The sequence below is a fragment of the Phalangium opilio genome, unplaced genomic scaffold (assembly GCF_054372755.1).
Source record: "Phalangium opilio isolate 3A_F unplaced genomic scaffold, DU_Popi_V2 ptg000082l_1, whole genome shotgun sequence".
In the NCBI taxonomy this organism is placed as follows: Eukaryota; Metazoa; Arthropoda; class Arachnida; order Opiliones; family Phalangiidae; genus Phalangium; species Phalangium opilio.
Window position 1 is genome coordinate 14321252 of NW_028324189.1, and position 19499 is coordinate 14340750.

Below are 19499 nucleotides of genomic sequence, written 5' to 3' on the forward strand. Positions count from 1 at the left end.
TAAAATACCTAGGCCACAGGTCCAGTTTTAAAAATATCCTTATTTCCAACACTGATCCATCTATCCTTCCAGCTTTTACAATCACCCATTGCATAGACTCACTCAATAGTCTGCCTAAGCATGGATTTATAATAGAAGCTTACGCTTCCTGGATATTTCACTCACCTTAAAACGCGCACAATATTTATTCCTCGTCTGAAATAGTACCAGACTGGCACGCGCGTTTGTGACGTAGAATTTGAGGCAAATTCAGAGGGGGGTTGAAGTTTTTCACGTGATCGAGTTCTAATTTTGAATAGCGCGCGCGCACGCGCGCCAAAAGAAAAAAGTTTGTTTCAATTTCTACGTCATCAGCCCCCCAGTCCCCACCCGCGCGAATTTTTGTGACATAAATGTGTTTAAAATCAAAATGCCTTACTGAAGGCTACAGGGAAATATCCTTGAAGCTTAAGCTTCTATTATAAATCCATGGCCTAAGTAAGGCAACTTAAGCCTTGGTCGAAACTAACATCTAAAATATAAATTAAAAAGGTACCTTAAGTATAGAATTTCTACCGAGACACATAATTAAACGAAAATTAGACCCGCCAGAGAAGTTTTTAATAAATATAGTGTTATATTTATTGAAAAATATCAAGTTAAAGTTTCAAGGCGGTGAAATGGCAAATTAGCGTCGTCTACTGTAGAGTAACGAACAATTAGCGTCGTCTGCTGTAGAATAATCTTTTGAGGTACTTACATTTTTAATTAAATTAACATACTTAGACTTAATTAAATTTGATGAAACTTGAAAAAGGCACACCTTGAATAGTTACTTGTTAATTTAAAAGTATTCCGAAAGCTAACTTCCATGTAGTTTTTAAATGATTCGATGTACAGGAGCACCAAAAACCCCATGTTATTCCTATGGGAAAATCGGCGAAAATCTGTGAATTTTCATTTAACATTACGGGAGGGTGTGGGATCTTATCTAGAAGGGCCTACCGGCCCTCTAGAATTAGCCATCTAGTTTTTTTCGCCATGGATAAGTTCGTGATCAGGAAAAAACATACAGACTCCTCAGATGGTCAAAATGCTTCTACTAGCGCAGTTGCTGCTAATCTTGCAAAATGTCAATGTGAAATACTGCAAGATTTTAATGATCCTTCTACCGAGGATATTACACTTACAGACGATCAAGACAAATCGGATATCGGTGCTTCAACGTCAAGGCAGAGTGCTCTTAGCAGAGAACCGATTTTGAAGCATTTGAATGTGAATGATTTAAGTAAGTCCCCAAATGATGACCCTCGGCAACCGATTCTTTTCAAATTCCCATCGAGAGAATTTGGAAAACAAAAGAGATCTTTTCTTGCATCGTGGTATAAAACTTTCAAGTGGTTGGAATATAGCAAAAGTCAAGATGCAGCGTTTTGTTACGCATGCAGACACTTTAAGACGAATACCGGAAAACAAGAAGACACCTTTGTATCAACTGGAATGAAAAACTGGAAACGCGGGCCTGAAAAATTCAAGGAACATGAAATTACACAGGTACATAAAACTGCGCCCGAAAAATGGACTGGATTCCAAGCTACTCAAAAGTCAGGATCAGTAGCGACTCTAACTGCAACTGCAAATATGGAACAGGTTATTAAAAATCGTTCCTACCTTCGGCGGCTATGCGAAGTGTTATTACTTTCTGCCAGACAAGGTATTGCTCAACGTGGGCACGATGAATCAAAAGACTCTTTAAATAAAGGGAATTTTGTGGAGATTTTGAAGACCCTATCGAAATTTGATACAGTTTTTGGCGAGGCTCTTTTAGACTACATGCCAGGAAACGCTTCATATCTATCTCCTTCTTCTCAAAACGAAATAATTGAAATTTCCGCGAACATTGTACGCAATCAGATTATTGCCAAAGTTAAAGAAGCGGAGTTCTATTCAATAATGTGCGATGACACTAGGGATGTTAGTAAAATTGAGCAAATGAGCATTTGCATTCGCTTTTTTTCAAATAAAAATATAAACGAGCGATTTCTCTGCTTTCAAGATGTTCGAGACTTATCAGCAGCTGGTTTAAAAAAATCCATTTGTGATAAAATTTCAGAGTTCGGTCTTGATGCCGCCATTTCTGTTGGTCAGGGATATGATGGTGCTAATGTGATGAGTGGTAATTGCAGAGGAGTACAAACCCTATTTAAAGAAGATCATCCAATGGCAATTTATGTTCATTGTTTCGCTCATAGACTGAATTTGGTTCTAGTCGACACCTGCAGAGATATACAAGAAGCGAAGGATTTTTTCGATATTCTCAAGAGCTTGCACTCGTATTTCTCCATGTCTGGCATAGCACATCGAAACTTTCAAGAAATCCAGAAAGACTTAAACTTGGTACACACGGAACTTCAGGGTCTTAGCGACACACGCTGGGCTTGTCAAATTAGATCGATAAAAGCGGTGAAAAAAACTTACGCGGCTTTATTGCAATATTTGGAAAATCCCCAAGATGGTTCTGATCGATGCAAGGCACTAGGATTGTACACATTTTTGAGGAAGTTTTCAACTGTCGTTACTATGCTAGTTTTTCATAAAATCCTTTCTGTCACCGAATTATTAAATAATCAGCTTCAGTCAACCAACCTCGATTTGTCTCAGGCTACAATGGCGGTACAAGCAGTTATTAATACTCTGAAAGAGTTCAGAAGTGAGAGCGCCTATAATTCTATTCTTGATGAAGCCAAAAAATTGGCAGGTGATCTTGACATTCCAGTAGAGTCTGAATTAACTGCAGTAGCCACGGGTTCCAACGCGGAGCCTGCTGCAAAGCGAGGTCGTCCAAAACGAAAAACAGCTTTACCGAAAGCAATGAGAAGTTTCGTAATTACCGAAAAAACCGGACAAAGAATAGACGAATCCAGCTCATCTTTAAAGTCCGGAATTTACTACGCCACATTGGATAGAATGATTAATGAAATGGAAGTGCGATTTATTAGCGGAAACAACACTGAAGTTCTCGAAGCTATAAGTGCAATGTCCCCTTTACTAATGACTAAAGACATTGACAGTTTTTTGTCTTCTGAACGACTGGGTGGATTTTGCTCGCAGTACAATATTGAAGTTCCTATAGCTGAAATACTAGTTGCTAAAAACTACTTGCGAAACCTAAAAGAAGATGAACGTCCAGGTTCCTTATTAGGTTTATTAAATACTTTACCAAGAAATGTTTTTCCAGGATTATGCAAAATGTTACAAATTGCTGTAACCCTCCCAGTCACATCCGTTGTATGTGAACGCTCATTTTCTTTACTGAAGCGAATTAAAACTTACTTAAGAAATACTATGGGTCAGGTGCGACTTTCATCATTAGCTATCCTAGCAATTGAAAGAGAAATATCGCAAAACATTTGTATTGATTGCATTATTGACCAGTTTGCGTCCACGACAGATCACTCAAGACGAGTAAAATTCCTTCACTCATTATTGCACCATAGTCATTAAATTCGGTTCCTTACTCTTTGTCAATAAAAGTTTGTATATCTTTAAAATGCGAATTATTTCACATTGACACCAATTTTCGGGTAGTTATAAACATCTGCACATATTCCCACGAACAAATTATGCAAAATTGAGTAATACATTTCATATAATAACTTTCAAATAGTTTGCCCAGATTAGCCCCCCCAAATTTCAAACCCTAGCGACGCTACTGGTTAACCGAAGGTTGGTGGTTCGAGCCCATCCGGGAGCGGTGTTGTGAGGTCTCAGATGTAACGTAAAATGTCAGAGTATTTCCACAATACCGGACGGCCATTTATTTTCTGAGCTTCCATGGCTCAATGGTTAGCGCGTTCGGCTGTTAATCGAAAGGTTGGTGGTTCGAGCCCAACCGGGAGCGGTGTTGTGAGATCTCAAATGTAACGTAAAAATTCAAAGTTTTTCCACAATACCTAACGACCATTTCATTCCTGAGCTTCCTTGGCTTCATGGTCAGCGCGTTCGGTTGTTAACCAAAAGGTCGGTGGTTCGATCCACCCGGGAGCGGTGTTGTGAAGTCTCAAATGTAACGTAAAAAGCCAAAGTTTTTCCATAATACCTGACGACCGTTTAATTTTTGGGCTTCCGTGGCGCAATGGTTAGCGCGTTCAGCTGTTATTCAAAAGACTGGTGGTTCGAGCCCACCCGGGAGCGGTGTTTTAAGATCTCAAATGTAACGTAAAAAGCCAAAGTTTTTCCACAATACCTGACGACCATTTCATTTCTGAGCTTCCTTGGCTCCATGGTTAGCGCGTTCGTATGTTAAACAAAAGGTTGGTGGTTCGAGCCCACCCGAGAGCGGTGTTGTGAAGTCTCAAATGTAACGTAAAAAGCCAAAGTTTTTCCATAATACCTGACGACCATTTCATTCCTGAGCTTCCTTGGCTCCATGGTTAGCGCGTTCGGATGTTAACCGAAAGGTTGGTGGTTCGATTCCACCCGGGTGCGGTGTTGTGAAGTTTCAAATGTAACGTAAAAAGCCAAAGTTTTTCCACAATACCTGACGACCATTTACTTTTTGGGCTTCCTTGGCGCAATGGTTAGCACGTTCGGCTGTTAACCGAAAGGTTGGTGGTGCGAGCCCACTCGGCAGCGGTGTTGTGAGATCTCAAATGTAACGTAAAAATCCAAAGTTTTTCCACAATACCTGACGGCCATTTATTTTCTGAGCTTCCATGGCTCAATGGTTAGCGCGTTCGGCTGTTAAGCGAAAGGTTGGTGGTTCGAGCCCATCCGGGAGCGGTGTTGTGAGATCTCAGATGTAACTTAAAAAGTCAAAGTTTTTCCACAATACCTGACGACCATTTAATTTTTGAGCATCTTTGGCTCCATGGTAAGGGCGTTCGGATGTTAAACAAAAGGTTGGTGGTTCGGGCCCACCCGGGTGCGGTGTTGTGAAGTTTGAAATGTAACGTAAAAAGCCAAAGTTTTTCCACAATACCTGACGAAGATTTAATTTTTGGGCTTCCGTGTTGCAATGGTTAGCGCGTTCAGCTGTAAATCGAAAGGTTGGTGGTTCGAGCCCACCCGGGAGCGGTGTTGTGAGATCTCTGATGTAACGTAAAAAGTCAAAGTTTTTCCACAATACCTGACGACCATTTATTTTCTGAGCTTCCATGGCTCAATGGTTAGCGCGTTCGGCTGTTAACCGAAAGGTTGGTGGTTCGAGCCCACCCGGGAGCGGTGTTGTGAGATCTCAAATGTAACGTAAAAATTCAAAGTTTTTCCACAATACCTGACGAACATATAATTTTTAGGCTTCCGTTGCGCAATGGTTAGCGCGTTCAGCTGTTAAGAGAAAGGTTGGTGGTTCGAGCCCACTCGGGAGCGGTGTTGTGAGATCTCAAATGTAACGTAAAAATCCAAAGTTTTTCCACAATACCTGACGAACATTTAATTTTTGGGGCTTCCGTTGCGCAATGGTAAGCGCGTTCAGCTGTTAAAAGAAAGGTTGGTGGTTCGAGCACACTCGGGAGCGGTGTTGTGAGATCTCAGATGTAACGTAAAAGTCAAAGTTTTTCCACAATACCTGACGACCATTTAATTTTTGGGCTTCTTTGGCTCCATGGTTAGCGCGTTCGGATGTTAAAAAAAAGGTTGGTGGTTCAGGGCCACCCGGGTGCGGTGTTGTGAAGTTTCAAATGTAACGTAAAAAGCCAAAGTTTTTCCACAATACCTGACGAACATTTAATTTTTGGGCTTCCGTTGCGCAATGGTTAGCGCGTTCAGCTGTTAAAAGAAAGTTTGGTGGTTCGAGCCCATCCGGGAGCGGTGTTGTGAGGTCTTAGATGTATTGTAAAATCCAAAGTTTTTCCACAATACCTGACGACCATTTATTTTCTGAGCTTCCATGGCTCAATGGTAAGCGCGTTCGGCTGTCAACCGAAAGGTTGGTGGTTCGAGCCCATCCGGGAGCGGTGTTGTGAGGTCTCAGATGTGACGTAAAAAGTCAAAGTTTTTCCACAATACCTGACGACCATTTATTTTCTGAGCTTCCATGGCTCAATGGTTAGCGCGTTCGGCTGTTAACCGAAAGGTTGGTGGTTCGAGCCCATCCGGGAGCGGTGTTGTGAGATCTCAGATGTAACGTAAAATGTCAGAGTTTTTCCACAATACCTGACGACCATTTAATTTTTGGGCTTCTTTGGCTCCATGGTTAGCGCGTTCGGATGTTAAACAAAAGGTTGGTGGTTCGGGCCCACCCGGGTGCGGTGTTGTGAAGTTTCAAATGTAACGTAAAAAGCCAAAGTTTTTCCACAATACCTGACGAACATTTAATTTTTGGGCTTCCGTAATGCAATGGTTAGCGCGTTCAGCTGTTAATCGAAAGGATGGTGGTTCGAGCCCACCAAGGAGCGGTGTTGTGAGATTTCTGATGTAACGTAAAAATCCAAAGTTTTTCCACAATACCTGACGAACATTTAATTTTTGGGCTTCCGTGTTGCAATGGTTAGCGCGTTCAGCTGTTAATCGAAAGGTTGGTGGTTCGAGCCCACCCGGGAGCGGTGTTGTGAGGTCTCAGATGTGACGTAAAAAGTCAAAGTTTTCCACAATACCTGACGACCATTTATTTTCTGAGCTTCCATGGCTCAATGGTTAGCGTGTTCGGCTGTTAACCGAAAGGTTGGTGGTTCGAGCCCACCCGGGAGCGGTGTTGTGAGATCTCAAATGTAACGTAAAAATTCAAAGTTTTTTCACAATACCTGACGAACATATAATTTTTGGGCTTCCGTTGCGCAATGGTTAGCGCGTTCAGCTGTTAAGAGAAAGGTTGGTGGTTCGAGCCCACTTGGGAGCGGTGTTGTGAGATCTCAAATGTAAGGTAAAAATCCAAAGTTTTTCCACAATACCTGACGAACATTTAATTTTTGGGGCTTCCGTTGCGCAATGGTTAGCGCGTTCAGCTGTTAAAAGAAAGGATGGTGGTTCGAGCACACACGAGAGCGGTGTTGTGAGATCTCAAATGTAACGTAAAAATCCAAAGTTTTTCCACAATACCTGACGAACATTTAATTTTTGGGCTTCCGTTGCGCAATGGTCAGCGCGTTCGGCTGTTAACCGAATGGTTGGTGGTTCGAGCCCACCCGGGAGCGATGTTGTGAGATCTCAAATGTAACGTAAAAATCCAAAGTTTTTCCACAATACCTGACGAACATTTAATTTTTGGGCTTCCGTGTTGCAATGGTTAGCGCGTTCAGCTGTTAATCGAAAGGTCGGTGGTTCGAGCCCACCCGGGAGCGGTGTTGTTAGGTCTCAGATGTGACGTAAAAAGTCAAAGTTTTTCCACAATACCTGACGACCATTTATTTTCTGAGCTTCCTTGGCTCAATGGTTAGCGCGTTCGGCTGTTAACCGAACGGTTGGTAGTTCGAGCCCACCCGGGAGCGGTGTTGTGAGATCTCAAATGTAACGTAAAAATCCAAAGTTTTTCCACAATCCTGACGGCCTTTTATTTTCTGAGCTTCCATGGCTCAATGGTTAGCGCGTTCGACTGTCAATCGAAAGGTTGGTGGTTCGAGCCCATCCGGGAGCGGTGTTGTGAGATCTCAGATGTAACGTAAAAAGTCAAAGTTTTTCCACAATACCTGACGACCATTTAATTTTTGGGCTTCTTTGGCTCCATGGTTAGCGCGTTCGGATGTTAAAGAAAAGGTTGGTGGTTCAGGCCCACCCGGGTGCGGTGTTGTGAAGTTTCAAATGTAACGTAAAAAGCCAAAGTTTTTCCACAATACCTGACGAACATTTAATTTTTGGGCTTCCGTGTTGCAATGGTTAGCGCGTTCAGCTGTTAATCGAAAGGTCGGTGGTTCGAGCCCACCCGGGAGCGGTGTTGTTAGGTCTCAGATGTGACGTAAAAAGTCAAAGTTTTTCCACAATACCTGACGACCATTTATTTTCTGAGCTTCCATGGCTCAATGGTTAGCGCGTTCGGCTGTTAACCGAACGGTTGGTAGTTCGAGCCCACCCGGGAGCGGTGTTGTGAGATCTCAAATGTAACGTAAAAATCCAAAGTTTTTCCACAATACCTGACGACAATTTAATTTTTGGGCTTCCGTGGCGCAATGGTCAGCGCGTTCAGCTGTTATTCAAAAGACTGGTGGTTCGAGCCCACCCGGGAGCGGTGTTTTAAGATCTCAAATGTAACGTAAAAAGCGAAAGTTTTTCCACAATACTTGACGACCATTTAATTTTTGGGCTTCCGTGGCGCAATGGTTAGCGCGTTCGGGTGTTAACCGAAAGGTTGGTGGTTCGAGCCCATCCGGGAGCGGTGTTGTGAGGTCTCAGATGTGACGAAAAAAGTCAAGGTTTTTCCACAATACCTGACGTCCATTTAATTTTTGGGCTTCCGTGGCGCAATGGTTAGCGCGTTCAGCTGTTAACCGAAAGATTGGTGGTTCGAGCCCTTCCGGGAGAGGTGTTGTGGGGTCTCAGATGTAGCGTAAAAATTCAAAACTTTTCCACAATACATGATAACCATTTAATTTCTGAGCTTCCGTGGCTCAATGGTTAGCGCGTTCGGATGTTAAAGAAAAGGTTGGTGGTTCAGGCCCACCCGGGTGCGGTGTTGTGAAGTTTCAAATGTAACGTAAAAAGCCAAAGTTTTTCCACAATACCTGACGAACATTTAATTTTTGGGCTTCCGTGTTGCAATGGTTAGCGCGTTCAGCTGTTGATCGAAAGGTTGGTGGTTCGAGCCCACCCGGGAGCGGTGTTGTGAGATCTCAGATGTAACGTAAAAATCCAAAGTTTTTCCACAATACCTGACGAACATTTAATTTTTGGGCTTCCGTGTTGCAATGGTTAGCGCGTTCAGCTGTTATTCGAAAGGTTGGTGGTTCGAGCCCACCCGGGAGCGGTGTTGTTAGGTCTTAGATTTGACGTAAAAAGTCAAAGTTTTTCCACAATACCTGACGACCATTTATTTTCTGAGCTTCCATGGCTCAATGGTTAGCGCGTTCGGCTGTTAACCGAAAGGTTGGTGGTTCGAGCCCACCCGGGAGCGGTGTTGTGAGATCTCAAATGTAACGTAAAAATCCAAAGTTTTTCCACAATACCTGACGAACATTTAATTTTTGGGCTTCCGTTGCGCAATGGTTAGCGCGTTCGGCTGTTAACCGAAAGGTTGGTGGTTCGAGCCCATCCGGGAGCGGTGTTGTGAGGTCTTAGATGTATTGTAAAATCCAAAGTTTTTCCACAATACCTGACGAACATTTAATTTTTGGGGCTTCCGTTGCGCAATGGTTAGCGCGTTCAGCTGTTAATAGAAAGGTTGGTGGTTCGAGCCCACTCGGGAGCGGTTTTGTGAGATCTCAAATGTAACGTAAAAATCCAAAGTTTTTCCACAATACCTGACGAACATTAAATTTTGGGGCTTCCGTTGCGCAATAATTAGCGCGTTCGGCTTTTAACCGAAAGGTTGGTGGTTTGAGCCCATCCGGAAGCGGTGTTGTGATGTCTTAGATTTAACGTAAAATCCAAAGTTTTTCCACAATACCTGACGACGATATCACTTTCGGGCTTCCGTGGCGCAATGGTTAGCGCGTTCGGCTGTTAACCGAAAGGTTGGTGGTTCGAGCCCATCCGGGTGCGGTGTTGTGAGGTCCCAGATGTGACGTAAAAAGTCAAAGTTTTTCCACAATACCTGACGACCATTTCATTTTTGAGCTTCTTTGGCTCCATGGTTAGCGCGTTCGGATGTTAAACAAAAGGTTGGTGGTTCGAGCCCACCCGGGTGCGGTGTTGTGAGATCTCAAATGTAACGTAAAAATCCAAAATTTTTCTACAATACCTGACGAACATTTAATTTTTGGGCTTCCGTTGCGCAATGGTCAGCGCGTTCGGCTGTTAATCGAAAGGTTGGTGGTTCGAGCACATCCGGGTACGGTGTTGTGAGGTCCCAGATGTGACGTAAAAAGTCAAAATTTTTCCACAATACCTGACGACCATTTCATTTTTGAGCTTCTTTGGCTCCATGGTTAGCGCGTTCGGATGTTAAATAAAAGGTTGGTAGTTCGAGCCCACCCGGGTGCGGTGTTGTGAAGTTTCAAGTGTAACGTAAAAAGCCAAAGTTTTTCCACAATACCTGACGACCATTTACTTTTTGGGCTTTCGTGGCGCAATGGTTAGCACGTTCAGCTGTTAATAGAAAGGTTGGTGGTTCGAGCCCACTCGGGAGCGGTGTTGTGAGATCTCAAATGTAACGTATAAATCCAAAGTTTTTCCACAATACCTGACGAACATTGAATTTTTGGGCTTCCGATGCGCAGTAATTAGCGCGTTTGGCTTTTAACCGAAAGGTTGGTGGTTCGAGCCCATCCGGAAGCGGTGTTGTGAGGTCTTAGATTTAACGTAAAATCCAAAGTTTTTCCACAATACCTGACGACCATATCACTTTCGGGCTTCCGTGACGCAATAGTTAGCGCATTCGGCTGTTAACCGAAAGGATGGTGGTTCGAGCCCATCCGGGTGCGGTGTTGTGAGGTCCCAGATGTGACGTAAAAAGTCAAAGTTTTTCCACAATACCTGACGACCATATGTTTTCTGAGCTTCCATGGCTCAATGGTTAGCGCGTTCGGCTGTTAATCGAAAGGTTGGTGGTTCGAGCCCAACCGGGAGCGGTGTTGTGAGATCTCAAATTTAACGTAAAAATTCAAAGTTTTTCCACAATACCTGACGAACAGTTAATTTTTGGGCTTCCGTTGCGCAATGGTTAGCGCGTTCAGCTGTTAAAAGAAAGTTTGGTGGTTCGAGCCCACTCGGGAGCGGTGTTGTGAGATCTCAAATGAAACGTAAAAATCCAAAGTTTTTCCACAATACCTGACGACCATATGTTTTCTGAGCTTCCATGGCTCAATGGTTAGCGCGTTCGGCTGTTAATCGAAAGGTTGGTGGTTCGAGCCCAACCGGGAGCGGTGTTGTGAGATCTCAAATTTAACGTAAAAATTCAAAGTTTTTCCACAATACCTGACGAACAGTTAATTTTTGGGCTTCCGTTGCGCAATGGTTAGCGCGTTCAGCTGTTAAAAGAAAGTTTGGTGGTTCGAGCCCACTCGGGAGCGGTGTTGTGAGATCTCAAATGAAACGTAAAAATCCAAAATTTTTCTACAATACGTTACGAACATTTAATTTTTGGGCTTCCGTTGCGCAATGGTTAGCGCGTTCAGCTGTTTACGTTACATTTGAGATTTCACAACACCGCACCCGGGTGGGCTCGAACCACCAACCTTTTGTTTAACATCCGAACGCGCTCTCCATGGAGCCAAAGAAGCTCAAAAATGAAATGGTCGTCAGGTATTGTGGAAAAACTTTGACTTTTTACGTCACATCTAGGACCTCACAACACCGCACCCGGATGGGCTCGAACCACCAACCTTTCGGTTAACAGCCGAACGCGCTAACCATTGCGCCACGGAAGCCCGAAAGTGATATGGTCGTCAGGTATTGTGGAAAAACTTTGAATTTTTACGTTACAATTGAGATCTCACAACACCGCTCCCGGTTGGGCTCGAACCACCAACCTTTCGATTAACAGCTGAACGCGCTAACCATTGAGCCATGGAAGCTCAGAAAATAAATGTTCGTCAGGTATTGTGGAAAAATTTTGGATTTTTACGTTACATTTGAGATCTCACAACACCGCTCCCGGGTGGGCTCGAACCACCAAACTTTCGGTTAACAGCCGAACGCGCTAACCATTGCGCAACGGAAGACGAAAAATTAAATGTTCGTCAGGTAATGTGGAAAAAACTTTGGATTTTTACGTTACATCTTAGATCTCACAATACCGCTCCCGGGTTTTCGAACCAACAACCTTTCGGTTAACAGCCGAACGCGCTAACCATTGAGCCATGGAAGCTCAGAAAATAAATGGTCGTCCGGTATTGTGGGAAATACTCTGACATTTTACGTTACATCTTAGATCTCACAATACCGCTCCCGGGTTTTCGAACCAACAACCTTTCGGTTAACAGCCGAACGCGCTAACCATTGCGCAATGGAAGCCCAAAAATTAAATGTTCGTCAGGTATTGTGAAAAAACTTTGGATTTTTACGTTACATTTGAGATCTCACAACACCGCTCCCGAGTGGGCTCGAACCACCAAACTTTCTTTTAACAGCTGAACGCGCTAACCATTGCGCAACGGAAGCCCAAAAATTAAATGTTCGTCAGGTATTGTGGAAAAATTTTGGATTTTTACGTTACATTTGAGATCTCACAACACCGCTCCCGAGTGGGCTCGAACCACCAACCTTTCGGTTAACAGCCGAACGTGCTAACCATTGCGCCACGGAAGCCCAAAAAGTAAATGGTCGTCAGGTATTGTGGAAAAACATTGGCTTTTTACGTTACATTTGAAACTTCACAACACCGCACCCGGGTGGGCTCGAACTACCAACCTTTTATTTAACATCCGAACGCGCTAACCATGGAGCCAAAGAAGCTACAAAATAATATGGTCGTCAGCTATTGTGGAAAAACTTTGACTTTTTACGTCACATCTGGGACCTCACAACACCGCACCCGGATGGGCTCGAACCACCAACCTTTCGATTAACAGCCGAACGCGCTGACCATTGCGCAACGGAAGCCCAAAAATTAAATGTTCGTCAGGTATTGTAGAAAAATTTTGGATTTTTACGTTACATTTGAGATCTCACAACACCGCACCCGGGTGGGCTCGAACCACCAACCTTTTGTTTAACACCCGAACACGCTAACCAAAAAGAGCCAAAGAAGCTCAAAAATGAAATGGTCGTCAGGTATTGTGGAAAAACTTTGACTTTTTACGTCACATCTGGGACCTCACAACACCGCACCCGGATGGGCTCGAACCACCAACCTTTCGGTTAACAGCCGAACGCGCTAACCATTGCGCCACGGAAGCCCGAAAGTGATATGGTCGTCAGGTATTGTGGAGAAACTTTGGATTTTACGTTAAATCTAAGACCTCACAACACCGCTTCCGGATGGGCTCGAACCACCAACCTTTCGGTTAAAAGCCGAACGCGCTAATTATTGCGCAACGGAAGCCCAAAAATTTAATGTTCGTCAGGTATTGTGGAAAAACTTTGGATTTTTACGTTACATTTGAGATCTCACAACACCGCTCCCGAGTGGGCTCGAACCACCAACCTTTCTATTAACAGCTGAACGCGCTAACCATTGCGCAACGGAACCCCAAAAATTAAATGTTCGTCAGTTATTGTGGAAAAACTTTGAATTTTTACGTTACAATTGAGATCTCACAACACCGCTCCCGGTTGGGCTCGAACCACCAACCTTTCAATTAACAGCCGAACGCGCTAACCATTGAGCCATGGAAGCTCAGAAAAAAAATGTTCGTCAGGTATTGTGGAAACATTTTGGATTTTTACGTTACATTTGAGATCTCACAACACCGCTCCCGGGTGGGCTCGAACCACCAAACTTTCGGTTAACAGCCGAACGCGCTAACCACTGCGCAACGGAAGACGAAAAATTGAATGTTCGTCAGGTATTGTGGAAAAAACTTTGGATTTTTACGTTACATCTTAGATCTCACAACACCGCTCCTGGGTATTCGAACCAACAACCTTTCGGTTAACAGCCGAACGCGCTAACCATTGAGCCATGGAAGCTCAGAAAATAAATGGTCGTCCGGTATTGTGGAAATACTCTGACATTTTACGTTACATCTGAGACCTCACAACACCGCTCCCGGATGGGCTCGAACCACCAACCTTTCGGTTAACATCCGAACGCGCTAACCATTGCGCAATGGAAGCCCAAAAATTAAATGTTCGTCAGGTATTGTAGAAAAATTTTGGATTTTTACGTTACATTTGAGATCTCACAACACCGCACCCGGGTGGTCTCGAACCACCAAACTTTTGTTTAACATCCGAACACGCTAAAAATGGAGCCAAAGAAGCTCAAAAATGAAATGGTCGTCAGGTATTGTGGAAAAAATTTGACTTTTTACGTCACATCTGGGACCTCACAACACCGCACCCGGATGGGCTTGAACCACCAACCTTTCGGTTAACAGCCGAACGCGCTAACCATTGCGCCACGGAAGCCCGAAAGTGATATGGTCGTCAGGTATTGTGGAGAAACTTTGGATTTTACGTTAAATCTAAGACCTCACAACACCGCTTCCGGATGGGCTCGAACCACCAACCTTTCGGTTAAAAGCCGAACGCGCTAATTATTGCGCAACGGAAGCCCAAAAATTTAATGTTCGTCTGGTATTGTGGAAAAACTTTGGATTTTTACGTTACATTTGAGATCTCACAACACCGCTCCCGAGTGGGCTCGAACCACCAACCTTTCTATTAACAGCTGAACGCGCTAACCATTGCGCAACGGAACCCAAAAAATTAAATGTTCGTCAGGTATTGTGGAAAAACTTTGAATTTTTACGTTACAATTGAGATCTCACAACACCGCTCCCGGTTGGGCTCGAACCACCAACCTTTCGATTAACAGCCGAACGCGCTAACCATTGAGCCATGGAAGCTCAGAAAAAAAATGTTCGTCAGGTATTGTGGAAACATTTTGGATTTTTACGTCACATCTGGGACCTCGCAACACCGCTCCCGGGTATTCGAACCAACAACCTTTCGGTTAACAGCCGAACGCGCTAAACATTGAGCCATGGAAGCTCAGAAAATAAATGGTCGTCCGGTATTGTGGAAATACTCTTACATTTTACGTTACATCTGAGACCTCACAACACCGCTCCCGGATGGGCTCGAACCACCAAACTTTCTTTTAACAGCTGAACGCCCTAACCATTGCGCAACGGAAGCCCAAAAATTAAATGTTCGTCAGGTATTGTGGAAAAAACTTTGGATTTTTACGTTACATCTTAGATCTCACAACACCGCTCCCGGGTATTCTAACCAACAACCTTTCGGTTAACAGCCGAACGCGCTAACCATTGAGCCATGGAAGCTCAGAAAATAAATGGTCGTCCGGTATTGTGGAAATACTCTGACATTTTACGTTACATCTGAGACCTCACAACACCGCTCCCGGATGGGCTCGAACCACCAACCTTTCAATTAACAGCCGAACGCGCTAACCATTGAGCCATGGAAGCTCAGAAAAAAATGTTCGTCAGGTATTGTGGAAACATTTTGGATTTTTACGTTACATTTGAGATCTCACAACACCGCTCCCGGGTGGGCTCGAACCACCAACCTTTCTTTTAACAGCTGGTCGTTCAATCCCACTCGGGAGCGGTGTTGTGAGATCTAAGATGTAACGTAAATATCCAAAGTTTTTCCACAATACCTGACGAACATTTATTTTTTTGGCTTCCGTTGCGCAATGGTTAGCGCGTTCGGCTGTTAATCGAAAGGTTGTTGGTTCGAGCCCAACTGGGAGCGGTGTTGTGAGATCTCAAGTGTAACGTAAATATCCAAAATTTTCCACAATACCTGACGAACATTTAATTTTTTGGCTTCCGTTGCGCAATGGTTAGCGCGTTCGGCTGTTAACCGAAAGGTTGGTGGTTCGAGATCACCCGGGAGCGGTGTTGAGAGATCTCAAGTGTAACGTAAAAATTCAAAGTTTTTCCACAATACCTGACGACCATTTATTTTCTGAGCCTCCATGGCTCAATGGTTAGCGCGTTCGGCTGTTATTCGAAAGGTTGGTGGTTCGAGCCCAACCGGGAGCGGTGTTGTGAGATCTCAAGTGTAACGTAAAAATTCAAAGTTTTTCCACAATACCTGACGAACATTTAATTTTTCGGCTTCCGTTGCGCAATGGTTAGCGCGTTCGGCTGTTAACCGAAAGGTTGGTGGTTCAATCCCACTCGGGAGCGGTGTTGAGAGATCTCAAATGTAACGTAAAAATCCAAACTTTTTCCACAATACCTGTCGAACATTTATTTTTTTGGCTTCTGTTGCGCAATGGTTATCGCGTTCGGCTGTTAACCGAAAGGTTGGTGGTTCGAGCCCACCCGGGAGCGGTGTTGTGAAATCCCAAATGTAACGTAAAAAGTCAAAGTTTTTCCACAATACCTGACGAACATTTAATTTTTGGGCTTCCGTTGCGCAATGGTTAGCGCGTTCAGCTGTTAATAGAAAGGTTGGTGGTTCAATCCCACTCGGGAGCGGTGTTGTGAGATCTCAAATGTAACGTAAAAATCCAAAGTTTTTCCACAATACCTGACGACCGTTTAATTTTTGGGCTTTCGTGGCGCAATGGTTAGCGCGTTCAGCTGTTATTCAAAAGACTGGTGGTTCGAGCCCACCCGGGAGCGGTGTTTTAAGATCTCAAATGTAACGTAAAAAGCCAAAGTTTTTCCACAATATTTGACGACCATGTAATTTTTGGGCTTCCGTGGCGCAATGGTTAGCGCGTTCGGCTGGTAACCGAAAGGTTGGTGGTTCGAGCCCATCCGTGAGCGGTGTTGTGAGGTCTCAGATGTGATGTAAAAAGTCAAAGTTTTTCCACAATACCTGACGACCATTGCATTTCTGAGCTTCCTTGGCTCCATGGTTAGCGCGTTCGTATGTTAACCAAAAGGTTGGTGGTTCGAGCCCACCCGAGAGCGGTGTTGTGAAGTCTCAAATGTAACGTAAAAAGCCAAAGTTTTTCCACAATACCTGAGGACCATTTCATTCCTGAGCTTCCTTGGCTCCATGGTTAGCGCGTTCGGATGTTAACGGAAAGGTTGGTGGTTCGAGCCCACTCGGCAGCGGTGTTGTGAGATCTCAAATGTAACGTAAAAATTAAAAAAATTTTCCACAATACCTGACGAACATTTAATATTTGGGCTTCCATTGTGCAATAGTTAGCGCGTTCGGCTGTTAACCGAAAGGTTGGTGTTTCGAGCCCATCCGGGAGCGGTGTTGTGAGGTTTCAGATGTAACGTAAAATGTCAGAGTTTTTCCACAATACCTGACGACCATTTATTTTCTGAGCTTCCTTGGCTCAATGGTTAGCGCGTTCGGCTGTTAACCGAAAGGTTGTTGGCTCGAGACCACCCGGGAGCGGTGTTGTGAGATCTCAAATGTAACGTAAAAAGCCAAAGTTTTCCCACAATACATGACGACCATTTAATTTTTGGGCTTTCGTGGCGCAATTGTTTGCGCGTTCGGCTGTTAACCGAAAGGTTGGTGGTTCGAGCCCATCCGGGAGCAGTGTTGTTAGGTCTCAGATGTGACGTAAAAGGTCAAAGCTTTTCCACAATACCTGACGACCATTTCATTCCTGAGCTTCCTTGGCTCCATGGTTAGCGCGTTCGGATGTTAACCAAAAGGGTGGTGGTTCGAGCCCACCCGGGAGCGGTGTTGTGAAGTCTCAAATGTAACGTAAAAAGCCAAAGTTTTTCCACAATACCTGACGACAATTTAATTTTTGGGCTTCCGTGGCGCAATGGTCAGCGCGTTCAGCTGTTATTCAAAAGACTGGTGGTTCGAGCCCACCCGGGAGCGGTGTTTTAAGATCTCAAATGTAACGTAAAAAGCCAAAGTTTTTCCACAATACTTGACGACTATTTAATTTTGGGCTTCCGTGGCGCAATGGTTAGCGCGTTCGGCTGTTAACCGAAACGTTGGTGGTTCGAGCCCATCCGGGAGCGGTGGTTTGAGGTCTCAGATGTGATGAAAAAAGTCAAGGTTTTTCCACAATACCTGACGTCCATTTAATTTTTGGGCTTCCGTGGCGCAATGGTTAGCGCGTTCAGCTGTTAACCGAAAGGTTGGTGGTTCGAGCCCTTCCGGGAGAGGTGTTGTGGGGTCTCAGATGTAGCGTAAAAATTCAAAACCTTTCCTTAATACATGATAACCATTTAATTTCTGAGCTTCCGTGGCTCAATGGTTAGCGCGTTCGGCTGTTAATCAATAGGTCGGTGGTTAGAGCCCACTCGGTAGCGGTGTTGTGGAATCTCAAATGTAACGTAAATAGCCAAAGTTTTTCCACAATACCTAACGACCATTTCATTCCTGAGCTTCCTTGGCTTCATGGTCAGCGCGTTCGGATGTTAACCAAAAGGTCGGTGGTTCGAGCCCACCCGGGAGCGGTGTTGTGAAGTCTCAAATGTAACGTAAAAAGCCAAAGTTTTTCCACAATACCTGACGACCGTTTAATTTTTGGGCTTCCGTGGCGCAATGGTTAGCGCGTTCAGCTGTTATTCAAAAGACTGGTGGTTCGAGCCCACCCGGGAGCGGTGTTTTAAGATCTCAAATGTAACGTAAAAAGCCAAAGTTTTTCCACAATACTTGACGACCATGTAATTTTTGGGCTTCCGTGGCGCAATGGTTAGCGCGTTCGGCTGGTAACCGAAAGGTTGGTGGTTCGAGCCCATCCGTGAGCGGTGTTGTGAGGTCTCAGATGTGATGTAAAAAGTCAAAGTTTTTCCACAATACCTGACGACAATTGCATTTCTGAGCTTCCTTGGCTCCATGGTTAGCGCGTTCGTATGTTAACCAAAAGGTTGGTGGTTCGAGCCCACCCGAGAGCGGTGTTGTGAAGTCTCAAATGTAACGTAAAAAGCCAAAGTTTTTCCACAATACCTGAGGACCATTTCATTCCTGAGCTTCCTTGGCTCCATGGTTAGCTTGTTCGGATGTTAACGGAAAGGTTGGTGGTTCGAGCCCACTCGGCAGCGGTGTTGTGAGATCTCAAATGTAACGTAAAAATTAAAAAAAATTTCCACAATACCTGACGAACATTTAATATTTGGGCTTCCATTGTGCAATAGTTAGCGCGTTCGGCTGTTAACCGAAAGGTTGGTGTTTCGAGCCCATCCGGGAGCGGTGTTGTGAGGTTTCAGATGTAACGTAAAATGTCAGAGTTTTTCCACAATACCTGACGACCATTTATTTTCTGAGCTTCCTTGGCTCAATGGTTAGCGCGTTCGGCTGTTAACCGAAAGGTTGTTGGCTCGAGACCACCCGGGAGCGGTGTTGTGAGATCTCAAATGTAACGTAAAAAGCCAAAGTTTTCCCACAATACATGACGACCATTTAATTTTTGGGCTTTCGTGGCGCAATTGTTTGCGCGTTCGGCTGTTAACCGAAAGGTTGGTGGTTCGAGCCCATCCGGGAGCAGTGTTGTTAGGTCTCAGATGTGACGTAAAAGGTCAAAGCTTTTCCACAATACCTGACGACCATTTCATTCCTGAGCTTCCTTGGCTCCATGGTTAGCGCGTTCGGATGTTAACCAAAAGGGTGGTGGTTCGAGCCCACCCGGGAGCGGTGTTGTGAAGTCTCAAATGTAACGTAAAAAGCCAAAGTTTTTCCACAATACCTGACGACAATTTAATTTTTGGGCTTCCGTGGCGCAATGGTCAGCGCGTTCAGCTGTTATTCAAAAGACTGGTGGTTCGAGCCCACCCGGGAGCGGTGTTTTAAGATCTCAAATGTAACGTAAAAAGCCAAAGTTTTTCCACAATACTTGACGACTATTTAATTTTGGGCTTCCGTGGCGCAATGGTTAGCGCGTTCGGCTGTTAACCGAAACGTTGGTGGTTCGAGCCCAT

The 19499-nt window shown here is 44.4% G+C and overlaps 1 protein-coding gene and 5 non-coding genes across 6 annotated transcripts; all 6 read left to right on the forward strand.

The window, feature by feature from the left end:
* The first annotated feature begins 1020 nt into the window (after window positions 1-1020).
* Window positions 1021-3483, forward strand: LOC149651908 (zinc finger MYM-type protein 1-like). The gene has a single exon (XM_089846996.1). The coding sequence runs from the start codon at window positions 1021-1023 to the stop codon at window positions 3481-3483; it is 2463 nt and encodes an 820-aa protein (XP_089703122.1).
* Window positions 3484-4982: 1499 nt separating this feature from the next.
* On the forward strand, window positions 4983-5055 carry TRNAY-GUA (transfer RNA tyrosine (anticodon GUA)). Its single transcript has one exon. It is a non-coding gene; the product is annotated as a tRNA-Tyr (tRNA).
* An 808-nt stretch (window positions 5056-5863) lies between these two features.
* TRNAD-GUC (transfer RNA aspartic acid (anticodon GUC)) lies at window positions 5864-5936 on the forward strand. The gene has a single exon. It is a non-coding gene; the product is annotated as a tRNA-Asp (tRNA).
* A 1543-nt stretch (window positions 5937-7479) lies between these two features.
* TRNAD-GUC (transfer RNA aspartic acid (anticodon GUC)) lies at window positions 7480-7552 on the forward strand. The gene has a single exon. It is a non-coding gene; the product is annotated as a tRNA-Asp (tRNA).
* Window positions 7553-16348: 8796 nt separating this feature from the next.
* On the forward strand, window positions 16349-16421 carry TRNAT-GGU (transfer RNA threonine (anticodon GGU)). Its single transcript has one exon. It is a non-coding gene; the product is annotated as a tRNA-Thr (tRNA).
* A 1838-nt stretch (window positions 16422-18259) lies between these two features.
* Window positions 18260-18332, forward strand: TRNAT-GGU (transfer RNA threonine (anticodon GGU)). Its single transcript has one exon. It is a non-coding gene; the product is annotated as a tRNA-Thr (tRNA).
* The last annotated feature ends 1167 nt before the right edge of the window (window positions 18333-19499 follow it).